Raw genomic sequence first — 26,859 nt, forward strand, 5'->3', positions numbered from 1 at the left:
TATTCAGCTTTCCCAGACTGCACATGTGACCTTCAGTCCAGTAGGGAATCTGGGTGAATTATATCATGAGATGTCATCCAGCTTCCCCGCTATCCTGCATGGCACAGGTACATTAGAGTATGGGGAGAGGCACAGCAGGAAAGCTGGCTGTCTATATATGTGTATTGTATATGAGTGCGTCCATGTATGTGGTGACTGTGTGTATGAATGCATCCATGGATGTGGAGAGCATGTGTATGAGTGCATCTATGTATATGGTGAGCACATGTATGAGTGTGTCCATGTATGTGGAGAGTGCGTGTATTAGTGCATCTATGTATATGGTCCGCACATGTATGAACGCGTCCATGTTTGTGGAGAGTGCGTGTATGAGTGCATCCATGTCTCCGGCTCAAGGAATATTTCAAGATGTGTAGTGAGAACTTTGACCTCAAAAGGTGAGTCATGGAATTGGCTGTGAAAATGAAAAATTACATTTTTTCCCAGAAAAAGTTGCTTTACACCCACATTTTTAACTTTCACAAGGGGTAACAGGACAAAATGCACCCCAAATTTTGTTCCCCATTTCCCCCCGAATACGCCAACACCCCATATGTGCTCAAAAACTGATGTATGGGCGCACAGCAGGCTTCAGAGTGGAAGGAGCACCATATGGCGTTAGGAGAGCGGATTGAGCTGGAATGGTAATTGGGAGCCATGTCGCATATGAAGACAACCTGAGGTGGCCCTACAGAGGAAACCCCCAAAAAGTGACCCCATTCCAAAAACTAACCCCCTCAAGGAATATTTCAAGGTGTGTAGTGAGCTCTGACACATCGGGCGTGTCTCAGAATTAGGAAACGTTTGGCTGTGAAAATGAAAAATTTAACTTTTTTTTTCAGACAAAGTTGCTTTACACCCACATTTTTCACTTTCACAAGCGGTAACAGGACAAAATGCACCCCACATTTTGTTCCCCATTTCCCCCCCCGAATACGCCAACACCCTATATGTGCTCAAATATGTGCTATATGTACGGGTGCAGGGCTCTACAGTCAAACAGCTAAATATGGATTTTGTTGAACTGAATTGGCAGACATGTATTTTAGGTGCCATGTCACATTTAATAAATTCCTGAGGTCCCCAGAAATGAAAAACCCCAAGAAGTGACCCCATTTCGGAAAGAGCACCCCCGTACGAACATTTTAAGTGGTGGAAAGGGTACTTTTCAGCAAACAGGTGTCTCAAACAAATTAGTATGTAGTGGTTGGTGAAAAGTGGATATGTAATCTATGCGGACTAAATCAGAGGTATAAGGTTGTAAAATTACAGGGTACATCATGGATGAAATTAATGCTCCATGAATGAGTGGTATATTCTAAAACACTCCTGCATGCACAGGGCAGGTTTCGCAATGACAAATGGTTTCTTTCCTTATCCCCCTTTTGTAATACACCCTGCATCTTTTTTGGGTCCTTCCCTTCCTTGCTGTCTGCGGGACTTGACCTGGAAACTGTTGCCCTGGTACAACACTGGCACCATGACTCCCTGAAGTACTGGGGCCCTCCCCGGCCTGGATTTGAAAAATCCACCTCTTGGAACTGGAGGAAAGTTCGTCTGTGGCCTGCAGATTGAAATAGCATGTACGCATTGTACATTGCCACCTGTACAATGCGTACGGCCAGCTTCTTGTACCACACTTTTGTCTTTCGTGTGTCACTAGGGCTTCAGAACTTGATCTGAAAGATCAACCCCTCCCGTGTGGTTATTGTAGTCCAGGATGCAAACTGGTTAGGGGACAGTGGTAGCGATACCTCGCACAGGAGCTGGTATTTGTGTGAATGGTAGTCAGTAAAAGGACATCCCTCTTGTCCTTGTACTTAAAGGGATGCTGTCACCTCGTTTTAGGTTATAGAGATGCGGACATGCACGGCTAGATCGCCGCTAGCATGTCTGCAATATACCTGTCCCATAGCGCTGTGTACTTTTATTTAGTTTAAAAAATGATTTTTAGAGATATGTAAATGAGCCTTGTAAGGTGCTGTACTAACCTTCATGGTGCCCAGCCACGCCCCCCTGCGAAGGAGCCCAGCACCGCCTTCGTCCTCCGAATCTCCTCCTTTCTTCACAGTTAAGATTGCCATAATCTCGCGATGCACGAGCTCGCGCATGCGCAGTGCCGGTATAGTATTCCTTCCTTGTGCTGGCATCAACCTCAGGGAAGGAACTGCGCATGTGCAAGCTCGCGCTTCGCGAGATTACGGCAATCTAACTGTCAAGAAAGGAGGAGATTCGGAGGGCGCAGGCGGTGCTGGGCTCCTTCACAGGGGGGCGTGGCTGGGCACCAGGAAGGTTCGTACAGCCCCTTGGGCTCCTTACAAGGCTCATTTACATATCTCTAAAATCATTTTTTAAACTAAATAAAAGCACATAGCCCTATAGGACAGGTATATTGCGGACATGCTAGCGGCAATCTAGCCGTGCATGTCCGCATCTCTATAACCTAAATCGAGATGACAGAATCCCTTTAACCGCTCTCATGACAGAGAGCCCTACTTTCACCTATTCTCAGTGGTTGCCCTACCAGGGATCTAGGGAAGCCTCTCTGATTTTTTGCGCACTGTGCCGCAAGCCACAATACTTCTGGCAGTTAGGGACATGAATAGGGGTACGCTGGTATAATAGTTATCCACATAGAGGTGGTAACCCTTATCCAGCAGTGGGTGCAGCAAGTCCCACACAATCTTTCCACTAACTCCTAGGATGGGGGGGCGGCAATTCTGGGGGTTTTATGTGGGAATCTTTCCCTTCATAATCATAGAACTTGTGGGTGTACCCGGAGCTACTCTCACAAAGTTTGTAAATTTTTATGCCATCCCTTGCCCGTTTGCTAGGCAGGTACTGGCGGAATCTAATCCTCCCTTTGAACAGTAATAGGGACTCCTCTACACATACATTTTTATCGGGGTTGTACACCTCAGCCTAACCTTGAACAGACAGTCAAATGTCAGGTCATTTTGGGGTGGGCACTGTGTATTGTCGTTGTAGTGTAGGAATTTCCTAATTGACCTAAAACACTTCCGGGTCATGGTGTTACTGTAAATTGGAGTCTGGTAGAAAATGTCCGAACGCCAATATTGTCTGACGTTTGGCTTCTTTACTAAGCCCATATGCAGCACGAGTCCCCAAAATGTCATCATCTCTGCTGCACTTACTGGGGTCCAGCATATGGCGAGGTATTGTTCTGAGATATAAATTGAGCAGACCGGTCAGAAAAATTGATGTTTCTGATCAGCGCTGAGGCAGGTGCAGGACGCACGCATGCGCACAGATATTACGTGCGTGCAAAAATCTACACTAACACTACCTAGGAGCAGTAAAGGCATTGAAAGCTGTGGTAGAACCACAAATCCCAGCAGATCGAGTACAGAACCTCTCAGCATGCAGTCACAAGCTAGAATGGCTGCATGTAGGGAAGTGCTGCCCTTTCCTATGCAGCTATAGCGCTGCCAGGGGACTCCAAACACTGGTGTCCCCTGCCTCACCTGGTGCTGACCAGTTCAGCACTGGCCACCTCCCCCTGATCCCCCCCCCCCCAACGTCCGGTTGTGCCTTACATGTACGGCGTGGGTCCTCTAAGGGTTAAAGGGGTTGAGCTAAATATACTGTATTTTTCGCCCTATAAGACGCGCCTAAGTTTTAGAGGAGGACAATAAGAAAAATATTTTTCATTACACCTCAGGTCAGACCCCCAATATTAAAATATTAATCAGACCTCAGCTCACAGTCCTCCATGCCTCATATCAGCTTCCAGCCATATGTGATCAGCCCTCAGCCATATGTAATATACCCCCAGTCTTATATACACTCACCTAAAGAATTATTAGGAACACCTGTTCTATTTCTCATTAATGTGATTATCTAGTCAACCAATCACATGGCAGTTGCTTCAATGCATGTAGGGTTGTGGTCCTGGTCAAGACAATCTCCTGAACTCCAAACTGAATGTCAGAATGGGAAAGAAAGGTGGGCTACAACAGCAGAAGACCCCACCGGGTACCACTCATCTCCACTACAAATAGGAAAAAGAGGCTACAATTTGCTCAAGCTCACCAAAATTGGACTGTTGAAGACTGGAAAAATGTTGCCTGGTCTGATAAGTCTCGATTTCTGTTGAGACATTTAAATGGTAGAGTCCGAATTTGGGGTAAACAGAATGAGAATATGTATCCATCATGCCTTGTTACCACTGTGCAGGTTGGTGATGGTGGTGTAATGGTGTGGGAGATGTTTTCTGGGCACACTTTAGGCCCCTTAGTGCCAATTGGCCATAGTTTAAATGCCACGGGCTACCTCAGCATTGTTTCTGACCATGTCCATCCCTTCATGACCACCATGTACCCATCCTCTGATGGCTACTTCCAGCAGGATAATGCACCATGTCACAAAGCTCGAATCATTTCAAATTGGTTTCTTGAACATGACAATGAGTTCATTGTACTAAAATGTCCCCCCCAGTCACCAGATCTCAACCCAATAGAGCATCTTTGGGATGTGGTGGAACGGGAGCTTCGTGCCCTTGATGTCCATCCCTCAAATCTCCACCAACTGCAAGATGCTATCCTATCAATATGGGCCAACATTTCTAAAGAATGCTATCAGCACCTTGTTGAATCAATGCCACGTAGAATTAAGGAAGTTCTGAAGGCAAAAGGGGGTCCAACACCGTATTAGTATGGTGTTCCTAATAATTCTTTAGATGAGTGTATAATCAGCCCCGTGGCGGATCCAGAGCCTGGTCTCGGGAGGGGCACTTCCAGATTGTTTTGTGGCGGCGGACAGAAGAAGCTCTAGCTCAGCTCTACAGTACGCCAATGTAGTATGTACAGTACTCTGTCCGACCGCGCACCCGCCGAGTCATGTGTAATATACACAGCAGGGTCAGCAATACACTTATAATACATGTACATACATGATATGTAATATAAAAGGTCTGATACTACATGTGTCATACATGTACAGTGACACACACAGACACTTACTGGATGAAATGATGTACATAATAATCGCAGATGAAATGCACACTGATGGAGCTAGATAAAGTGCATATATAACTGGTCCTTCAATTGATTGGATTATAAAATCGCTGATTCTATTGTAGGGATAGAATCAGAAATAACACAAATCAGAGAAAATATAGATTGAATCGCACCATGGTTTCTGTCCCTTTTGCTGTAGGGTACTTCGTCTCCATATATAATCAAGAATTTGCAGTAATTTTTTTATACTCGTCTTTTTTAAATATATTATTGTGTGAAAAACTTTCTATAATTTTATAATTGTTATTGCAGATGTATTTATGAGAACGTGGATCTAAAATTGTATATGGGCACTACACCTAGGCCCACTTATATCTATATTTATATTTTTGGAATAAACATATAATAATCTGTATATGTCTATATACTCATCTATATTTTTGAGTGTATTTTGAGATAGCAATATCGCAGAGATGTCCGCTTTAACATACGACTGAATCGCAAACAGATGGAGAGAATATGCAAAAAACGCAGAAAGATAGGAAAAACCGCATATAAAACGCATTGATGTCCAGGAAATAGGAAAAAAGCCGATTCCGGTCCAGATTTTCGTCAAACCCAGGTGAACTATAAAAGGAAGTGATATTCCAATGGGGGGTTGAGCCACTGAGGAAGGGAAGAGAGGTCCCTGAAACGGAAAGAGAGGTCCCTGAAGGGAAGAGAGGTCCCTGAAACTCTGAAACGCGCAGAGTTCCCCCCCAAAAAGAAAGATCCGGATTAACTGTACAGAGCCGAGGACTATACCATTTGTGGAGCGCTCCATATAAATCTTCCGAATTGATATCCGTGCGAAAGACCGGACCAAACAGGCAAGTCCCGCGAGACAACCACGTGACGCGGAAGTCTCGGACGAGGACGCCAAGCAGGAGGAGAAGAGGCCGGTACTAGGCGGTGAGTGGAAATCTAAGTGGTGTTCCCAATACAACAGGGGTAAGGAACTTTTTCACGCCCTATCCACCAACTATACCTAACAATTACATGAACTGGCATACCAAGATAACGCCCCCCCGACTGTATCCATCGTCCGTGCTGTCCCGATTTCAGGGAACACCACTGAGGGAACACAGCGATATTTAAGTAACTGATATATACAAGTCCATTCTCTCCAGTCCTATACCTGGACCTATTTTCTATGAACTATCAGCGATTTTATAATCCAATCAATTGAAGGACCAGTTATATATGCACTTTATCTAGCTCCATCAGTGTGCATTTCATCTGCGATTATTATGTACATCATTTCATTTTATTTTTAGGATTTTATTGATGTTAATAAATGTGATTTTATATTATTGTATTGCTGTAATAAATTGCCACGTTCTATGTGATCCACATAATTGAGTGCCAGTCTCACACTATTTTTTTCTAATTTTCTTCATACTGATTGGGTGATCAGTTTTTTGACTAGAGCACCAGTTCCATACCGTAAAGAGGGTGAGCTATCCACTTTAGTGTTATTATACTTACTGGATGCCCTTCTTCTTGCCCACGGTCCCCATGATGAAGATGCCCTTCTTCTTGCCCACGGTCCCCATGATGAAGTGTGTGCTCTGCTGTCCCAGTACTGCACCTGTATCCCATACTGGAATGGGGCCACTCACTGGTCTCCATCCCAGCACACCTCCCAGTCTGCAGCTGTGCCAGCACCTTTGCCGGTGTGTCACACACATGGCACCTGCTCTGCACTCAGGAGAACACTACACTTCTGACAAGTTGAGCAGCTCCCTGAGCCTCCCTCACGGCTCACTCCTCCCACACGCCATGCTTCTCCATTAACCCCCAGGTACCGCACACAGGCAGCTGGACCTGCGGCTGCTCCAGAGCACATCCGGTACCTACTGGCGCAGCCACTGACCGTCTCACACACACTGAGGCCGACTCCGCATGTAGCTCCCTCCCCCACTGTCAGTGTCCACTGATATATACCACGCAGAGTCTGAGCGTCGGCGCGTGACATCACAGGCGCTCAACAGTGCGGCGACAGCCCGCACGTTACCCGGGCGGCGCCGGCGGAATGGGGAAGTAGGGCGATCGGAATCCCTCTCTCTCTCTCAATTGACCCAGATCACAAAATAAATAAACCACTTACCTCTTCTGCTCCTGGACACCGCCGCTCCTCTCCTCCAGTGCAATCTTCTTCCTCCTGATGTCGGCTGTGCACACTGGCGCGCACAGTCTGAGGTCACAGAGCGCCCTCACGCTGTGCGCAACCACTGCACAGTCGACAGCCGAGCGACAGCCCGCACGTTACCCGGGCGGCGCCGGCGGAATGGGGAAGTAGGGCGATCGGAATCCCTCTCTCTCTCTCAATTGACCCAGATCACAAAATAAATAAACCACTTACCTCTTCTGCTCCTGGACACCGCCGCTCCTCTCCTCCAGTGCAATCTTCTTCCTCCTGATGTCGGCTGTGCACACTGGCGCGCACAGTCTGAGGTCACAGAGCGCCCTCACGCTGTGCGCAGCCACTGCACAGTCGACAGCCGAGGACCAGGAAGCAGTGAGTACAGAGCAGAGCCTTCAGCGCTTCCTGGTCCTCCGGTACTAATCAGCGCTTCCATAATGGAGCTTTCATTAGTATTCGTATTCGCCCCATAAGACACAGGGGCATTTTCCCCACAGTTTGGGGGGGGGGGGGGTGCGTCTTATGGAGCAAAAAAGACGGTAAACTCTGTCAGCAACTGTAAATGTTAAAAACCAATAAAGTAGTGCTAAAAATGAGAGGCAAATAAATAAATAGTCACTAAATAACCATATGAGAGGGGTTTGCGAAGAAGTGTGTAAGTGTGGGACGGGTGTACAAAAATGTACTGTGGGGCCCAGTCAGGGGCATAACTAAAGGGGAAGCGGCTGCTTTGGGGCCCTGACTCAGAAGGGGCCCATCCAGGAGGAGGAGGAGGACTAAAAGATTTTGTCAGGGCCCCCTCAACAGTATTACACAATAAACTTATATACAGTGACAGTATAGACAATGTAAGAAACGGATGGAACAGCTGCCAGGCCTCATCTGAGAGAGAAATCTTTACTAGCCACAGGAATGGGGGCGGCATGAAAGGAAGGGGTTGCGAAAAAATTACTGGGGGAGGGGGGCCCCATTAAAAAATTTGCTGTGGGGCCCAGTCATTTGAAGCTACGCCACTGGGCCCAGTCAGTTCTAGCTGCGCCTCTGTGTATACCCCTTAAGGAAAGCGCTGCGGAGAGCTAAAACCCTGTGTGAATGTTACCTTAGAGTTACATTGTAGTAGTGATGTCTTCTGATACATGCTTGTTTCTGTATCCATCAATATAAGGACAAGGACCAATGTTGGTAGCGTAAACCTGCCCAAAAAAATAATAAAAAAGTGAACAATGTGAGGGATGAATCATTATAACCCGTGTGCAGGTGGCCTGGGCACTTTAGTGGAAGATATGACACCTCACAGGTATCCACAGGACAACATGAAGACTCCCGCTCCCACCATTCTCCAGACCGACCGTCCTTCCCTTCCAGCCTCCTGGGCAGGCGCAGTGCTAGGAGCAGTTTCGGCGCATGCGCATTCTAGAGTGACGGCGGCGTTCTTTCCTCTTTCTGGCTTCCGCTCCCGGAGTGCTCCGCGCCGCATCATGGACCACAGCGGTGAGTAGTGCCAGGGGAAAGGAGTGAATTCCTACTGCCCCCGGTGTCTGCTGGCTGCCTCTTCCAGGCCCAGCGCCCCCGGTGTCATGGCGGCCACCGGGGTTACTGAGTTCTGATCAGTGCTGCGTGCAGGGCTCTGGCGCAGGACTGAGGCCTTGTTATGCCGCTGCTTCCTGTTGAGTATAGGGCAGTAGGAGACCTTCCCCCTGTCACCGCAGCCTGGTGGGCACCTCCTGTGCTCCTTCACCCCCTGGCATGCTGGTGCCCGCTCCTCTGCCCATAGGCACTTAGGCTGGCTTAGCCATGTTTGATGTTTATGTGCTTGAGATGGCTGTGACATGGACAGAATAGAAGATTGGTATTGATTAGTGGGCACAGTGCCAAGGTGCAAGTAAATGGAGGGGATATTGGATAGGCTTGGTATGCCAAAGTCAAAATCTGCAGTGATTTTTCCAGTTTGAATGAGGCTAATCTGTAATCGGACCCCCACTGTGATTTCCACTGCTGTCCATGCAGAAACCAGGGTGGGCGTGTGCCCAGACGTCAATAATGCATGGCAGCACGCACTCCCATTGAAAACGGTGTGAGATGGTTTTTGATGCAGAATCCATGTAGAATTCCTTGGATAAAATCCTCCCTCTGACCTCTCCCTTGCAGGTTCACATTCTGATAGTCTGGGTTTTGGGATTTTGTTGCATTTAAGGCTCCATGCACACAACCATGTCCGTTTTGTGGTCTGCAAAAGACTTCAATGGGTCAGCGTCCGAATTTTGTTGGTCCCTATGTCTGTTCCTCAAAAAGAATACTATGACCCCAAAATGCGGACCCGTTTTGTGGACAGTGGGTCCGCAAATAGGATGTGGGCAAAAGACAGACTGCATCTGTATTTTGCGGATCCGCAGGCTACAAAACGGATATGGTCTCATGCATGAGCCCTAATTTCTTAGGGTATGGCCTATAGCTGTGATGGCTAACCTCCGGCACTCCAGCTGTGGTAAGACTACAACTCCCAAGATGCACACTTGCTTGGCTGTTCTCAGAACTCCATAGAAATGAATGGAGCATGCTTGGAGTGGTAGTTTCTCCACAGCTGGAGTGCCAGAGGTTAGCCATCACTGGCCTATAGTGTTAAGATCTGGCCTCACATGGCAAAAACATTGCAGAAGTTCATGTGGAAAACCTGCAGCATTTACAGTAGGTGTGAATGGATGAGATTTAAGTCATCCACATGCCGCAGAGTGTCCATCGGACATAAACTGAAATGCTGCGGATTTAAAGTTTATGTTGTGGGTATCTGACGTGGGTTACACCTGTTGCAATGATGAAATCTGCTTCAGATCCACAGCATTTCTGCACCAAAATGTGCATAATCCAGATGCTGTGGACCCACTTTGTGTGGCCATACCCTCAGAGGTGCGCGTGGACAGTCCTTGCTAACCTGTGTCTTTATTGCATCCTATTTTAGACAATGATTTACAGGGGACGAACAGTATGGGATCTCTGAGTGGACTGGACGTCAGACGACGGATCCCAATTAAACTGATCTCCAAACAACCAAGCAAAAATAAACTCTCGGCTCGACCAATGAGAAATATGAACAGGATCCCCTCTAAGCCGCCGCAGGGTGAAGAAGGTATAGCTTGTGTCCATTTTATTCCATACTGTTCCTGCTTCCTACAGCAACATTAAAACATGAAGCGTCATCTCTGGTGGAAACTAATGTTCCCTCTTGTGGTACCAGCCCATGTTGCAGATTTAGTCCAAATCACACTGCATGATACGATGACTTTCCTAAGGGTACTGTCAAACTAGCGTTATTCTTTTCCAGTATAGAGTTCCGTCCCAGGGGCTCAATACCGGAAAAGAACTGATCAGTTTTCTCCTAATGCATTCTGAATGGAGAGTAATCCGTTCAGGATGCATCAGGATGTCTTCAGTTCAGTCTTTTTGCCATTTCAGGATGGAGAAAATACCGCAGCATGCTGCGGTTTTATCTCCGTCCAAAAGGACTGAACACTTGCCGGAATGCCGGATCCGACATTAATTTACATTGAAGTGTATTAGTGCCGGATCTGGCATTAAAGTGGTTCTGCATTTTGTTTTAACTGATGATCTATCCTCTGGATAGATCATCAGCATCTGATCGGCATGGGTCTGACACCCGGGACCCCCGGCGATCAGCTGTTTGAGAAGGCAGCACGCCAGGGCCTTCTCACTGTTTACCGCCAGCCCACTGACGTCACGACTAGTATCAATGGCCTGGGCAGGGCTAAGCTCTGTTCACTTGAAGGGAGCTTAGCCCCGCCCACGCTAGTTGATACTAGTCGTCACGTCAGTGGGCCGGCGGCCTGGCGGTAAACAGTGAGAAGGCCATGGCGCTACCGGAGCGCCGCTGCCTTCTCAAACAGCTGATCGGCGGGGGTCCCGGGTGTCAGACCACCGCCGATCAGAAGCTGATGATCTATCCAAAGGATAGATCATCAGTTAAAACAAAAGTGCAGAACCCCTTTAAGTGTTCTGGCAACGCAGACAGAAAAAAACGGAACTGCCGGAATCCTCTGCCGCAAGTGTGAAAGTACCCTAACACGGAATTCGAATCCACAAAGTAGTTAAAGAACTGAGCCAGCTACAATTAAACATTTAGATGACATCTACTGTGCAGAAGACTAGGCTCCTAAACTGGCTAAATTCATCAACTGCTCTGTTGATGCAGTCAACCCCAAGCTGTTTTCAACTGCATCACAACTGCGCTGTGTGGCAGCACCCTAACCGCTTTCTGACTGTAAATTAGCTCATTGTGAGAGATGATCCTTCCCTCTGCATAAAGCCAGTTTCACACAAGCATGATCCAGGAAACGTGCTCTTAGTGATGACCGCATTTCTCAGACCAAACTCTGCTCCTCTGACGTGAACTCATATCATAATGGTTTATGATGCTGTGAGTTCCTGCCTGACTGTGTATCTACTGTACTGTACTCGTATAATGCCCTGAGTACTTTACAGTAGACTTGTGGTAAGGCAGGAACTTGCAGCACCATAAATCAGAAACACAGTGTTTGTTTGTTCTGAGATGCAGCCATCACTTAGGCTGAGTTCACACGGGCTAGATTTCCGCGCGGGTGCAATGCGGTAGGTGAACGCATCACTTCTGCAATGCTTTAAAATCGCAGCATGCTCTATATTCTGCGTTTGTAACGCAGGACAGGCCCCATAGAAGTGAATGGGGCTGCGTGAAAAACGCATTGCATCCGCAAGCAAGTGCGGGTGCGATGCGTTTTTCACTGATGGTTGCTAAGAGATGTTGTTTGTAAACCTTCAGTTTTTTATCACGCGCGTGAAAAACGCATTGCACCCGCGCGGAAAAAACTGAACAACTAAACGCAATTGCAGACAAAAATGACTGAACTTGCTTGCAAAATAGTGCGAGTTTCACTGAACGCACCCTGAATGCATCCGGACCTAAACCGTCACGCCCGTGTGAACTCAGCCTTAGTGTTTTCTAGACCAACACTTGTGTAAAACTGACCTAAATTATTATTTTCTTATTTTTAAATGCATGACAGGGGCAGATTTACTAAGCCTGTCAAAATTAAGATTGTGTAAACTATAAGGAGTTTTCCAGGATTATGGGCTTTGTTTTTAACCTAGTCCCTACAGTTTGTGGTTCCTGTTGAAAACCTTGTGCTCATTTGCTCCTCAACCCTCCGATTCAGCAATATTCCGGTCCTCGGCTTGTTTACTTCTAGAGGGTATATTGACGGGGTTATATTGACTGGCATTAGAGGGTATATTGACTGGCATTAGCGCTGACAAGTTCTCAAGTGGCTTGTAACATGCCACTTGAGAACATATCGCTGATTCATTGGCTACAGTGGTGGTACACACAGACTGGAGTATTGTGGAATGGAGACAGGCACCAGTCCCCAGCAGTGGGGTGCAGGCGAGTTTGAATTTTTCATCAAGTACCACATGCTACAGGAGCTAGTTAAAAAGCCCATAATCCAGAACCTTTAAAACAAGCAGTCAAAAGATCTGCCAAATCTATCACAGTAGCTCCGACAGGATGGTTCATTTGTTGCATGGCTAGATACTTTTGTGAAACTTAACGCTTGGTTGGCTTACTTGGTGCCAAAAGTTTGGTGTATGTTGTCACCTCTTAATCCACATCTGTTTGTTGACCTGTAAAAACGAAACCTGAGTGCTAGACTCAAAAGGTTTTTTGGGTAAATTCTTTAGGGTGTCTTTGCTGTGTTTGGACACACCCTTTTTTTATTCCATGGTTTTTCTTGTTTTCCTCATAGGGTCTCTCAGCTGAGAGGGTAGTGACGTTTTTTTGTTCACCTTGGCTACCTGAACGTCTATTTTAGGAATCGCATCCCAAAAATTTGACTCACCAGGATCAAACAGACGGCTCTTGAAAATCCCTAGCCTCTTCTCAGGCTCTGACCATTCCTCTAGAATCATGTCTCTGATATTCACGTTAATGGGAAACACTCTTACTCTTAGGCCTCTTTCACACGGGCGTCATGTTTTTTGCCCGGATAAGATGCGGGTGAATGCACGATTTTTCCGTGCGAGTGCAAAACATTGTAATGCATTTTGCACGCGCGTGAGAAACAGAAGTTCGGGCTTGGGATCGGTGTTCTGTAGATTGTATTATTTTCCCTTATAACGTGGTTATAAGGGAAAATGGCATTCTTAATACAGAATGCTTAGTAAAATAGGGCTGGAGGGGTTAAAAAAATAAAATAATTTAACTCGCCTTTATCCACTTGATCGCGCAGCCGGCATCTCTTCTGTCTTCTTTGCTGTGCACAGGAATAGGACTTTTGATGACGTCACTGTGCTCATCCCATGGTTCATCACCATGGTGAGGGACCATGTCATTGGATCATGTGATGTGACGTCACCACAGGTCCGTAGCCGGCAGCTCAACATTACAGAAGAAGAGGGAGATCCGCAACTACGCGATCAAGTGGACTCGGTGAGTTCATTATTTTTATTCTTTTTTAACCCCTCCATCACTATTTTACTTTGCATTCTGTATTCAGAATGCTATTATTTTCCCTTATAACCATGTTATAAGGGAAAATAATACAGATTGGGTCCCCAGCCCGATCGTCACCTAGCAACCATGTGTGAAAATCGCACCGCACTTGCTTGCTATTTTTCACGCGGCCTCATTCACTTCTATGGGGCCTGCGTTGCGTGAAAAACACAGAATATAGAGCATGCTGTGATTTTCACACAATGCACAAGTGATGCGTGAAAATCACAGCTCATGTGCACAGCCCCATAGAAATGAATGGTTGCCGGATTTGTACCCTAAAAAAAAATCCAGACTTTCTCGAAACAAGAAATACATTTTGCTGGCCTTTTAGGTTTCTTCTGTGCCTCTATAGTTACCTATGAGGCGAGAACAGACCAGAATCAGGAGGATGATCTGTATTAATAGATAAATGCGACCAGGTGCAAATCACCACCGTGAGCCACCAGCCAGAGAGGGAACTATAACCCACATTGTAGGAAAAAAAAGGGTGACCCCCTTATGTCCCAGTGCATGAATATTTATGCAAGTGGTTAAAGACAATCCCCACGGGGAACTTATAGGAGGCAGAAAAAGAGCATCGAGCTCTCTGAGCGAATATGGCTCAGTACCTGACATACTCCTCACCAGACCTCAGATCAGTCCTGCCTCGTGGCTCCCCTCTTGATGCATGATGATTCAGAGGGCTTCATTTGCCCACCTAAGGCAGCGTCTTCCTCATTGCCCTTAGGAGCAGGCCCTGGATCTCCCCTGCTCAGCATTGGTATGAGACCGCTGGCGAGCAGGGGAACACCATGAATAAGATAAGTGACACACCTCCATGAAACCCCATCAATAAAATCTTCATCTTCATCTCCCAGACAGGGAGACCTTTCTCTGCTCTGGCCTGTGTAGGGACAGTAAAACACTGGTGTATGGGGGGGGGGGGGGTTCTCTGTTCCTGCCCCTACAGAGGTCAGGGGTCAAGTCAATCTCCTTGTTGCACCGTCATGGTAATGATATGGAAATCTCAGATTTTGATTCATCAGACCAAAGTACAGATTCCCACTAGTCTAATGTCCAATTCTCTTCTTGTCCCTTTAGTAGTGGCTTCTTTGCACCAGTTCAGCCATAAAGTCCTGATTCTCAGTCTCCTCTGTACAGTTGATGTTGAGAGTTGTCTGGTGCTTGATCTCTGTAAAACATTCATGTAGGCTCTCATTTGAGGTGCTGATAATTTGCTGTTAGTTTCTGAGGCTGGCTTCTAATGAATGTATCCTCTGCAGCAGAGGTAACTCTTGGTGTTCCATTCCTGGGGCAATCTTCGTGAGAGCCATTTTTGTCAGAGTTTGGTTTTCATGACTTCACTTGATGCCTTCAAAGTTTAGGATTTTCACGGACCGTGGTCCATATATGTGTGAATGAGGCCTAACACTGTATGGAACTGTGCACCAATCCTACCTCTGCACAACACAGCTGAAAGTCTCAGACACATTATGAAGGCAAGAAATTCCACAAATTAAGGCCTCATGCACACGACCGTTGTGTGTTTTGCGGTCCGCAAAACACGGATGGCGTCCATGTGCGTTCAGACAACCATTGATATAACTGCCTATTCTTGTCCGTAAAGTGCGGACAAGAATAGGACAGGAGATAATTAAAAAATATAAATATATATATTTATTTTTTTGCGGACCACGGAACAGAGCAATGGATGTGGACAGCACACGGAGTGCTGTCCGCTTCTTTTGCGGCCCCATTGAAGTGAATGGGTCCGGATGCGGACCAAAACAGCGGCCGTGTGCATGAGGCCTAACTCTTGAAAAGGCTCAGCTGTTAACTGAAAACCCTTTCCAGCCGGCTACCTCATGGTTGAGAGAATGTCAATAGTATGCAAATCTGTCATCAAAGTAAAAGGGTGTAACTTTAATAAAGAGGATGTGTCACTGCTCCTGACATGGCTGTTTTAATAGCTACATGCATTTCCTATGTAATAACAATTCTGTGACGGTGCACACCCCCAACTGGTTACCTCCCCTCTGTACCCTGACTGCTAGCAATTCATTCATAACTTCTAGAGCCATAAGAATACATGTTCCAGAATTGTTATTACACGGGGAATGCATGGAGCTATTAAAACAGGCAGGTCAGGAGTGGTGACAGGTCCTCTTTAAGAATGTGAAATCTAAAGCATGTTCTGTTTAACACTTTTATATTTACCACAATTTGATATGTCTTACTTCATCGTTTTCAACATGAATCTACAATGTAGAAAATAAAATCAAGAAATCCCATGGAATGTAACAGTCTGTCCAAACTTGACTGGTACTGTAGGTCTAAAAATTAATGCAACATTATTCACCAAAAGTGCACTTAATGAGGGACATTTGAAATCAAAATGCACCAGAATTTTGCTGCCGTTTGCACAAAAACGGTTGCACGTGCATTGCACCATACATCATAAGTGTTTTCGACATTTTGGGCCTTTTTGCAACTCTTGTGATGGGGGGTGTCGTTTAGTTAGAAAGGGGTGTGGCTTGAGATGCAGAAAACTGTTGACACGCAATTTTGGAGCAATATATGCCTGCTAATAGGTGGTGTAAAGATAGACTACACAGTTTAACAGCTATATACCGTATTTTTTGCCCTATAAGACGCACCTAGGTTTTTGGGGAGGAAAATAAGAAAAAAATTTTTTTTGAACCAAAAGGTGTGCTATGTGTTTGGAACGAGTGGTTGTCTCTGGATGGCACTATTACTGGGGATCTGTGGATGACTGACACTGTTATGTGGGGGATCTGTGGATGACTGACACTGTTATGTGGGGGATCTGTGGATGACTGACACTGTTATGTGGGGGATCTGTGGATGACTGACACTGTTATGTGGGGGATCTGTGGATGACTGACACTGTTATGTGGGGGATCTGTGGATGGCTGACACTGTTATGTGGGGGATCTGTGGATGGCTGACACTGTTATATATGTGCCATCCACAGACCCCCCCCCCCCAGCCCATAACAGTGCCATCCACTTATTAAACATGCCCCCTCAGTCCTATTACTACCTTACATCCTAATCGCTAGTGTAGAATTCAGGCAGGATGGGCGGCCGGCGCGCCTCTTACTGACGTTGCTTGCCTGCGCCGCCTGCTTCATTCATAAAGTAGGCGGCGCAGGCACGTGACAAGAGTTACGCTGCCGCCCGCCCGCCCAGCCTGAATTCTACTGCCGCGATTAGGATGTAAGGTAGTAATAGGACTAAGGGGGCAAGTTTAATAAGTATTACTTGAAATTGACATCTTATTTTAGTATACTGGAGCGGCGGGGCGGTGCTATACTACACTGACTGCACCGTCCCGCCGCTATTGCCAGCCTCCAGATCCTCCTCCCAGTCCCTCCCCCGGCCCCCGCTCCGTACATCGCAGCTTGCGATGTAAAACTGCAAGCATTCGCCCCATAAGACGCAGGGGCATTTCTCCCCCATTTTGGGGGAAGAAAAAGTGCGTCTTTTATGGGGCGAAAAATACGGTAAACCTTTGGAGGCAATTTTTGTTTACGATTGTATTTTGCTCATTTTTGGCTAAAAATCATATTTTCAGTTGGCCTTTATTACAAATATTGAGCCATTCTGTCACAAAGGGTTTACAGTTTTTCTAAAGCCCCTTGCAGACGAGCATTTGTCACGCTGCGAGTCCGCAGCACAGCTGCCAGCCTGAACTCCCAGCACTGCTGGGGGTCACATAGCATTATATTGATTTAGAATACTATGTAACCCTTACAGTTCTGGAATGTATTGGATAATGCTGCCAGTGTTATCCAGTACATTCCAGACCTCTAAGGGTTAGCATCATAAAGCAATATAATGGCATGTGTTCCCGGCAGGGCAGCGCTGGGAGTTCAGGCCGGGAGCTGTGCTGCAGACTCCCAGTGTGACAAACAGTCGTCTGCAAGGGGCCTAACTGTGTGACTGGTACTTTCACTTTGTACCGTCATCTAATAACCCTTTTCCCTAAACTACTAAGAGGTCATAAACACTTATTTACACCACATTCCTAGAAGTAAGATAAGGATTGAGCTTTAATGAGTTTTTATAAGGTCAGAGAGTAGAGATAAGGAGCCACTGTGATAAATCTGATATATTGCACTGTCTAAATACAAGAGTATTGGTAAATCTACCACAGTGTCTATGTGCAATCACGTGAGTAAACTCCCCTACAGTTTATAACATTGCACATTGAATGACAGTATCCTGACGTCGCTAGCACATACAATCCATAGTGCTAGCGACAGGGCATCTGTCAGCAGGTTTGTATCTGTGAAGCTGGCTGACCTGTTGCATGTGCGCTTGGTAGCTGAAAGTACGTGTTGGTCCCATGTTCATTATGGAGAAAAATCTATGCAAATTAGCCTCTAGAAGCAATGGGGGTGTTGCCATTACACCTAGAGGCTCTGTTCTCTCTGTAACTGCTGCACCCTCTGCACTTCAACATACTTCCTTTGCACTGTCAAAGTACAGAGGGTGCAGCAGTTGCAGAGAGAGCAGAGCCTCTAGGTGTAACAGCAACACCCCCGTTGCTCCTAGAGGCTCATTTGCATATATTAAAACATAATTTCTCTCAGCAATATGGGCACATATGAACATTGGACCAGCACAGATGCCTTCAGCTGCCAAGTGCACATGTAACAGGTCAGCCAGTCTCATGGGTACAAATCTGCTGACAGATGCTCTTTTAATATGGACTTGCAGGGCGCAGTGCGAATTTCTGTGAAGGCTTTTGCTATATTGTTGGTATGGCATTTGAATTCTGCTCTAGCTGTTGTCTTTCTTTCAAGGAGGTTTTGATTATAATGAAGATGAAAGGTATGACGGTAAAGGAAGTGATATGTTTGGCAATCAAAGAAGATTTCCTGCTCACGTTTTTTGGGACTTTAAGGTACAGTATTTCAGTAGAATATACATAACGGCAAACAGTAATGGTCTTCATATTGTAGTTATTGATCCTTTAGTAGAATCAAATTAATTGGTGTAATTTATGATATATAATGTAATTCCTTTGGTTTAAAGAGGGTATCCAACCCCTATAATGACCCCCCTAATACCTGGGCCCCTCAGGTTATACTTGCCCCTCTCCTCGGCATCCGCTTCGCTCCTAAAGCCCGCACGTCCGCTGCTGCATCTCCCTGTCGCACGGATCCAAACATACGGTGGGGGGGCTAGCCAATAGCAGGCTGTAATGCTCTCTTCTAGTCCATTGAAGTAAAGATTCCTGTTCTCATTTCTATTCTTAAAAGGGTTGCCCAGGATTTAAAATAAATAAAAATACACATGGTAACATGGTGAAATGGAAAAAACCTCAATACTCACCTGGGTGTATCCCTCGCTGTTCCCGGGGTTTTTGTTTACTTGTCCCTTATGTGTCATACATGTGCATGTGACCTGTGCGGCCAATCACTTGCCTCAGTGCTCAAATACCGTACATGAAGGCATCACTGCTGAAGTCGGTGATTGGCTACAGAGGTCACATGTGCATTTATGGCACGTTATTGCTGACGAGGAATTAGCAGTTGAGTATAAGTTCAGTACACAATCTTTATTTTACCACATTCGCTGCTTTTAGTGTATAATCTCCAAACTATTCCATAGATAAAGCGTGCTTTTGTATTAGCAACATACCAGTACCCTGTGTATCTATATGTACAGTATGTTGATGAGCACTCGTATTAATGGTTCACTTTTTCATTACCTGTTTATCATGTGCTGTAGATGTCATTTTGGATTTCACAACCTCTGCACACCTTTGCTTTGTTTTTACAGCTTAATCTTATTGGAGAGAAGGATGATACTCCTGTTCATTTCTGTGACAAATGTGGCCTGCCTATCAAAATATATGGACGGATGGTAAGTGGTAACTAGGGTCACCTATCTTATCTAACTGGCATGAGTGCACCAGCTTGGGATCCCCATCTGTGTGCAGTGGCAGACCTGGTGCGTCAGTCATTTGAATTTGCCTAGAAGCTGCCACTGGCGGTAACGGCTGATCTCCTGTGCTTGTGTTCAAAACCATAAAAATGACGTGGTTTCGGTCATTCTGACCTTATCAAGCCGTATCTGTATAGAAATACAGAATAAGGCTACATTCACACGACTAGTGTTTTGCGGTACGCAAATTGTGGATCCTCTAGACGCTGATGCCGGCCTGTGGGCATTCCGCAATTTGTGGCCTGCACATGGCTGCCACTATAAGAGAAAATGCCTATTCTTGACCGTAATTGCGGAAATGAATAGGACATGCTCTATTTTTTTATGCATCCATTGAAATGAATGGGTCTGCACCCGTTCCACAAAATTGCGGCACGGATGTGGACCCACTCATACGGTCATGTGAATGAGCCCTAACAGTAGATCAATGCAATAATACTGATTATATAAATCAGACATAAAGAGGAGGTCACTAGTAGTACAGGAGATTACATGTAGACCTGAAGCAGAGGTTACTAAGAGCAGAATACTGGAGAGTATATGTCGAGCTATGTATTATTGTGTAGTGTAGAAGAGAGGCCAGTGCTGTGAAGATGTATATTGATAATGAAATAGAGGGTCAAAATGGTTGGCGGTAGTAGAAATGGACTAAGTTCCAGGACCAGAATATGGGCATGGGTAAGTATTGCGATGTAAGTATGTTGTCATAGAAAACGCACCTGAAGAAGTGGTGAACACTGGATCAGATGGATGCCACCGCTAAAGAGGGAGTGTGTTGGCTCCTGGTTGGTAAATGTAACCAGGATGTAGGCGCGAAGAGGTACTAGGCATGCCTGTGTCGGTGGGGGGAGGTGTTGTGGTTCATCGCTGTAATTCACGATCGCAGTCTCTCTTGCAAGCATCCGAGGCAGCAGCTGCACATGCAGACTGCCCGAGAATGGTAAGCATGGTGACGAAGTGATTGCCATCTTCCAGTCGTCATCTTGGTCTCTCAGCCCTGAACTTTTGCAGGTTACAATGAAAGTAACGAGAGCAGTAAAGAGGACAGGAGGTGGGCAAGACGCAAGGGTAATACTGTTTGAGATCTCTATATCAAGTGTGCCCTGGACTTTGTGCATCGAAGATATTCTGATCTACCTGGTGCAGCTGCAGCTATATTCATTCATTTTCTCAGATTATAAAAATTCACTCTGCAGCATTGAGTACTGTGATGGACTGCTTTTCAAGTCACAGTATCTAGATGTTCAGCTGTCAATCTGTGCCCAAAGGACAGTCTGGATTTTTCACCAGATAGGTTAACGTATTATTTTTGCCATGAAACTTGTGAATAGAACCTTGATGAAACCCGGGGAAGGTTTTTTTTTTTTTTGCCGGTTACTAAATCTGCTATCTTTGTTCTTGAATTTGTCATATTTCTTTCAGATACCTTGCAAGCACGTTTTCTGTTATGACTGTGCTCTGCTCCACGAGAAGAAGGCAGATAAGCTTTGTCCAGGGTGAGTTTCCCTTACAGTGTTTCTGCCTCAATATGTGAGTCTTTGCTTTGTATTTTTCAGTATATTCTGTACTGTTCACTCCCTTTAATTACATTGGATAATCTTTAGAAATCATATTGAGGCAACACTATAGTTAGTATGGCATCGATTATTAGTTGTAATGTTAGATTCTTAGTACTGTTCCCCTTTTCATTTTTATAATAGTCCCCATTTTGTTCTTCTATAACCTACAAATGTGCTCATCGTTCTTTTATTTTGTGGTATAATTATTTTCTTTCCTCTTCCCAAAAGAACACTTGTTGAAGAAAGTACTGACTCCTATAAACGTGTGAGGTAGGTTTCACAAGACTAGTCATCTTTTTCTTTATTTAAGGGTCACTGCTGAGGGTTGGTGGTAGAATGCCTTTACTGTTCAGTGTATTTTACAAGGGTTGTACAAGAAAAGTATACATTACCAAGTGATACTGTGCAATAATGTGACTGATATTAGCAGCAGTGATGGCCAGTTCACAGTGTTCTAAAGGCGAACACATGCCATCTTGACTCACAAGTCCGATAATGCACAGGTAAGCCCTTATCTGTGCCTGTTGAGCCGTTCTGAAACAAATGCGGTCAGCCTGATGAAGGCCCCCCGGCGGCTGTTCTCGGAACTGCCTGCTCCCGGTGACCACATTTGATTTCAGACCGGCTAGCGGCACAGGTAAGGGCTTACCTGTGCATCACCGGACTTGTGAGTCAAGATGGCAGCCCGCATGTGTTCGTTGGAGAACACTGCGAACTGGCCATCACTGATTAGCAGTAACAGAGTACTCATACAGAAAATTAAGCAGTTTTCAGCAGTAACTTGAATGTACCCATAGACTATTATTGTGACAGTCTAACTCGTAAGTAAACTTTTTTTGTACATCTTAATACGATCAGATATTGCCAGCTTGGTATCCTATGATGGTGAGTTCTGAAATAAAGATGCTACTGAAGTAAATGAGTACTAACTGTTTGGGAATTAAAAAATAGGTTATTAATAAATGTAATATCTAAAGTATCACTGTAACTTTCCTCTCCCACCCAATCTTGCATCAGGTGTAGTTTTGTGCACAGGTCCTTTTCCTTGGCTGCTTTCAGATGAGCATCTGCGGTCCCTGAAACATGATCAATGTGACTGCTACTTTACCAGGGCCCGCCGTGGCTCGGCTCACCCAAACTGACAGCATCATAGTGATCTGTGATTCCGTGAGGTTCAGCCTGACCATGGGTCTGCCATCTCACACACACAGCATCCTTTCATTACAGGACAGTAGACCCGTGGTCTGGCTGGTACTCCCAGCATTATAAATTGGTGGTATCCAAGCTGGAGGTCAGTTCAGGGAATGCTGCCCGTTACACAGGCTTTGTTTCGCATTACGCACGTGCTCATCTGAAACTGGTCTTGGGTATCAAACTGTTACTCCGAATCTCTACCACCCAGCAGGATGAGTAAGGTGTGTTACAGTTGGTTAATACTAAACAGTGCTTATTTCTGGAAGAAAGACGAGATGATAGAAACTTTTAAATACATAAAAGGAATCAACACGGTAAAAGAGGAGAGAATATTTAAAAGAAGAAAAACTGCTACAAGAGGACACAGTTTTAAATTAGAGGGGCAAAGGTTTAAAAGTAATATCAGGAAGTATTACTTTACTGAGAGAGTAGTGGATGCATGGAATAGCCTTCCTGCAGAAGTGGTAGCTGCAAATACAGTGGAGGAGTTTAAGCATGCATGGGATAGGCATAAGGCCATCCTTCATATAAGATAGGGCCAGGGGCTATTCATAGTATTCAGTATATTGGGCAGACTAGATGGGCCAAATGGTTCTTATCTGCCGACACATTCTATGTTTCTATGATCATACTTTTGCAGTTGCGGGTAAGGCTAGAGCTACATGGTGACTTTCGTTTAATTGGCAAGTTGTAATCAAATCACTGCATTACCTCAAAGCAATCTGTGTTTGGTGAAGGGTGACCTTGTGAACATTGCAAGAAGTCCAAACCAGTTGCAGCAATTCTGCAGTTATATCAGGGCTATGGAGTTGACAAGTCAGATTTCTGGATCCTCTATTTTTCTACACTTTCCCCCCTGCTTCTACTCCTCCATGTGTATAAGGAACTATACACCAGAGTTGGAGTTGGTACATTTCTTCTGACACTACCCAAAATTCTCTCATACCCCACAGCTCTGGATTGTAAAACAACTTGCTGACCCCTAATAGTCATTGTGCAGCTCTAGCTTAAAACTATCTAATGTATATTTCAGCTGGACTCTGAATGACTTGGTTAACATATCGAATTTCAAATCTGATTAGTTACCTTTTCATTTAAAGGGAACCTGCCAGCTTCCATTGGGGGTCTGCCCGTCAGCTGTGGCCTCCTCGCAGCTCTCCAAGCACAGCGATGTACATTGTATAGTGGCTACGCTTGGTATTGCAGCTCAGCCCCTTTGACTTGAGTAGGACTGAGCTGCACCTAGGCCACGTGACTAGTGAACGTGACCTCATATGCCCTAGGCACAGCTGATCAGCGGAGGTGCGAGCAGTTGGACACTTGCCAGTCTCATATTGATAACCTTTTCCAAGGACAGGCTGTCAATATGAAAATCCTGGAAAACGGTTTTAAAGAAAATAGTGTACTGAACACATAAGAAATGTGTTGTAAAGTGAATTTGTCTCCGGGATTCCTTTTAAAGGAGGTATCCCATGATTGAGCTAAAAAATTTGTCATACATAATGTAGTATATAGCAGCCTATTTCTAACAAAGTTAGAACTAGTCCTGTACCTCACATGGATCTCCATTCATTGCTCCAGTTTGTTCTGCTAGATTTATTTCAAGCTGGCAGTTTAGGGGATGTGTCCTTTCTCAGAGCATATGCTTCCATCTCTGAGCAGTACAGAAGTGAGAAAAGGAGCAAACAGTAGGTGGCGCTATACAGATAGAGTTCTTGTCACTGTCTATAATAAAAAAAATATATATATCGCGTACAATTACAAAAGTATTCACATCCAGGTGCTGGCTTGAAAACTGTAGAATATTTTTAGTAAGACAACCACTTTAACTCAGATCCCCTATGAAAAACAAGCGTAGCGGCCCCCTGAACTTCCAATTTGAGGCACTGCAGGGAAGCATGCTATCTATGCAAATTGAACAAATTTTCATGAAATGGTCTATACTTCTTTCTTATAACAAAATTAAAGCCATTATTAGAGAAAGGCTCACCTGCTCGCTATCTTCTAAAATAATCTGTTGTCTTTTTCAGCTGTAATGATCCAGTTCAGAGAATTGAGCAGTGTGCACGTGGAACGCTCTTTATGTGCAGTATTGTGCAAGGATGCAAGAGAACGTATCTGTCCCAGAGAGATTTGCAGGCGCATATTAACCATCGCCATATGAGAGCAGCGAAGCCAGCCACTCGGCCTCCGCCTGAACCAATTCATCCTCCAATGGCTCCACCACCTGCTGATTTGGCTGAACGTTTCATAATGCCCCCAGACAAGCACCTTTTGAGTCACATGCCTCCAAAGCAACACATGCTAATGCCCCCACCCCCTATTCAGCATGTGCCTCATGAACATTTTAATCAGCAACATGAAGATATGCGTGGTTCTCCTGCAGAAATGTCTATGGCTCCACCTCGCACTGTTCCTCAAGATGCTTTCAGAATTAATACGAGAAAACACAGCAATTTAATAACCGTACCTATTCAAGATGATTCCAGTTCTGGGGCTAGGGAAGCTCCTCAAGGACCTGGTCCAACTCTTCACCACCCTGAATATCCTGGTCAACCAGTAGTAACTCATCCTCATCATATTATGCCTCCACAGCAACATTATGCACCACCACCTCCACCACCACCCCCTATAAGTCATCCAATGCAACACCCACCTCAAGGAGCTGGTACACCTCACATGGTGTACAGCCAAGGACCCCCACCACCTTTGACAACTGCTCCACCACCAATTACACCTCCACCTGGACATATAATTGCTCAGTTGCCACCCTACATGAATCATCCTCCTCCTGGACCTCCACCACCACAACATGGTGGCCCACCAGTAAATGCCCCTCCTCCACATCATTATAATCCTAACTCTTTACCACAGTTTAGTGAAGAGCAAGGAACTCTTAGCCCACCCTTTACACAGCCCGGGGGAATAAGCCCAGGCATATGGCCTGCACCAAGGGGACCTCCACCACCTCCACGAATGCAGGGTCCTCCAAACCAAGCCCCTATCCCTGGGCCACATCATCCCGATCAGGCTAGATATAGGCCTTACTATCAATGATTTATCTTTTGAACTCCTCCTAGATTTTATTTTTGTGCTTGATTATATTGAACTTGCATTACTGTTTATAGACAGTACTATTTTGGATTCTGATATGTATATACTGTTTTTCTCCTGGGTCAATATACATTAACCTGAAACATTCTTAATTATGAAACGTGTTGACACAGTATAGTGTGACTTGTATTTTTTTCCCCATGCATAGCACTAACAGTTTAAAATCTTTTACCACTGCTTCTGATTTTTTATTTTACATTTTCTTTTACAGCACATTGTGGTAGTTAAATTGTTCAATATGAATGTATATTGACATGTACAGTTGTATTCCTTGCACTTTTAAATGGTGTGAGTTAAAATGCAGTAAGGACTGCTGTGCTGTAGTCTGGTACTTTTACCAGCGGTTAAATAAATATACTTTGCTACAACTACCAGATATTAATATCCATTTTAAGTTGTCTGATAAGTTTATTTTGTACATATTACATGAAGAAGACACAACTGTGCAGCAGGTTTCTTCTTGCACAATAAAAAAAATTGTTTAGTCATTTTTAATTGCTTCCCCCCCCCCCCGTCCCCAGCGGATTCTGAGTCTAAATCTATTATGGGTATCCACTCCGTAGTTCAAATGACATTTGTTTCCACTGCAGATTTGACATCACAACTTGTTAGCCAGCCCACTTGCTGTAGAATTGAGAGATCTGAATGTACCCTGCAGGAAACCTAAGATTTATGTACTAGCCCTATAAGTGATATCAGCATTTTCTCAGTGTACACAACAGGATTGCTTGTATCGTGAATATACAATCTGCATTAAAAAAATATGCTGTATTGTGTTATTGGCTGCATCATAAATGTGTCCTTCCTTACCTTTCCTCTTGGCTCAAGATATCCCTATGGCCTCATGCACGCAACTGTAGGACCGCAAATTATGGATACCAGCCATGTTCTTCCCGCGCTTTCCTCTGTCTCTATTATAGAAATGCCTATTCTTGTCCGCAAAACGGACAAGAATAGGAGATTCTATAGTTTGCAGAAAGGACACTTGGATGCGGACAGCACACTGATGACATCTGTTTGCTGTCCGCATTTTTTTGCACACCCGTAGAAATGAGTGGTTCCTCATCCGAACTGCAAAAATACAGATCTGACTGGGACCAAAATACTGTTGTGTGCATGAGCCTTAAAGGGCATCTGTCAGCAGATTTGTACCTATGACACTAACTTGTTACATGTGTGCTTAGCAGCTGAAGGCATCCGTGTTGGTCCCATGTTCATATGTGCCTACATTGTGGATAAAAATGTTTTAATCTATGCAAATGAGTCTCTAGGAGCAACGGGGGTGTTGCTG

At 45.1% G+C, this 26,859-nt stretch overlaps 1 protein-coding gene across 2 annotated transcripts; it reads left to right on the top strand.

Annotated features, from left to right (window-relative positions):
• Nucleotides 1–8,313: 8,313 nt before the first annotated feature.
• On the top strand, nucleotides 8,314–26,347 carry CBLL1 (Cbl proto-oncogene like 1). Of its 2 annotated transcripts, none has more exons than XM_044280205.1 (7): nucleotides 8,314–8,694; nucleotides 10,160–10,327; nucleotides 18,558–18,655; nucleotides 19,537–19,620; nucleotides 21,124–21,197; nucleotides 21,489–21,530; nucleotides 24,485–26,347. In XM_044280205.1, the coding sequence occupies exons 1-7, from the start codon at nucleotides 8,436–8,438 to the stop codon at nucleotides 25,509–25,511; spliced, it is 1,752 nt and encodes a 583-aa protein (XP_044136140.1). In that variant the 5' UTR covers nucleotides 8,314–8,435; the 3' UTR covers nucleotides 25,512–26,347. The 2 variants fall into 2 exon arrangements, with proteins under 2 accessions (XP_044136140.1, XP_044136139.1); XM_044280204.1 differs by having other exon boundaries at nucleotides 8,318–8,694; nucleotides 18,555–18,655.
• Nucleotides 26,348–26,859: the final 512 nt, after the last annotated feature.

Source organism: Bufo gargarizans, chromosome 2 (assembly GCF_014858855.1).
Source record: "Bufo gargarizans isolate SCDJY-AF-19 chromosome 2, ASM1485885v1, whole genome shotgun sequence".
Taxonomy (NCBI): domain Eukaryota; kingdom Metazoa; phylum Chordata; class Amphibia; order Anura; family Bufonidae; genus Bufo; species Bufo gargarizans.

Bases quoted from the DNA above. Each gene is read 5' to 3' on its own strand.
- CBLL1 (XM_044280204.1), top strand. From the start codon at position 8,436: ATGAATCATTATAACCCGTGTGCAGGTGGCCTGGGCACTTTAGTGGAA. The intron at 10,328-18,554 runs GTATAGCTTGTG...CTTTCTTTCAAG, and splicing joins GCCGCCGCAGGGTGAAGAAG to GAGGTTTTGATTATAATGAA. The intron at 18,656-19,536 runs GTACAGTATTTC...TTGTTTTTACAG, and splicing joins ACGTTTTTTGGGACTTTAAG to CTTAATCTTATTGGAGAGAA.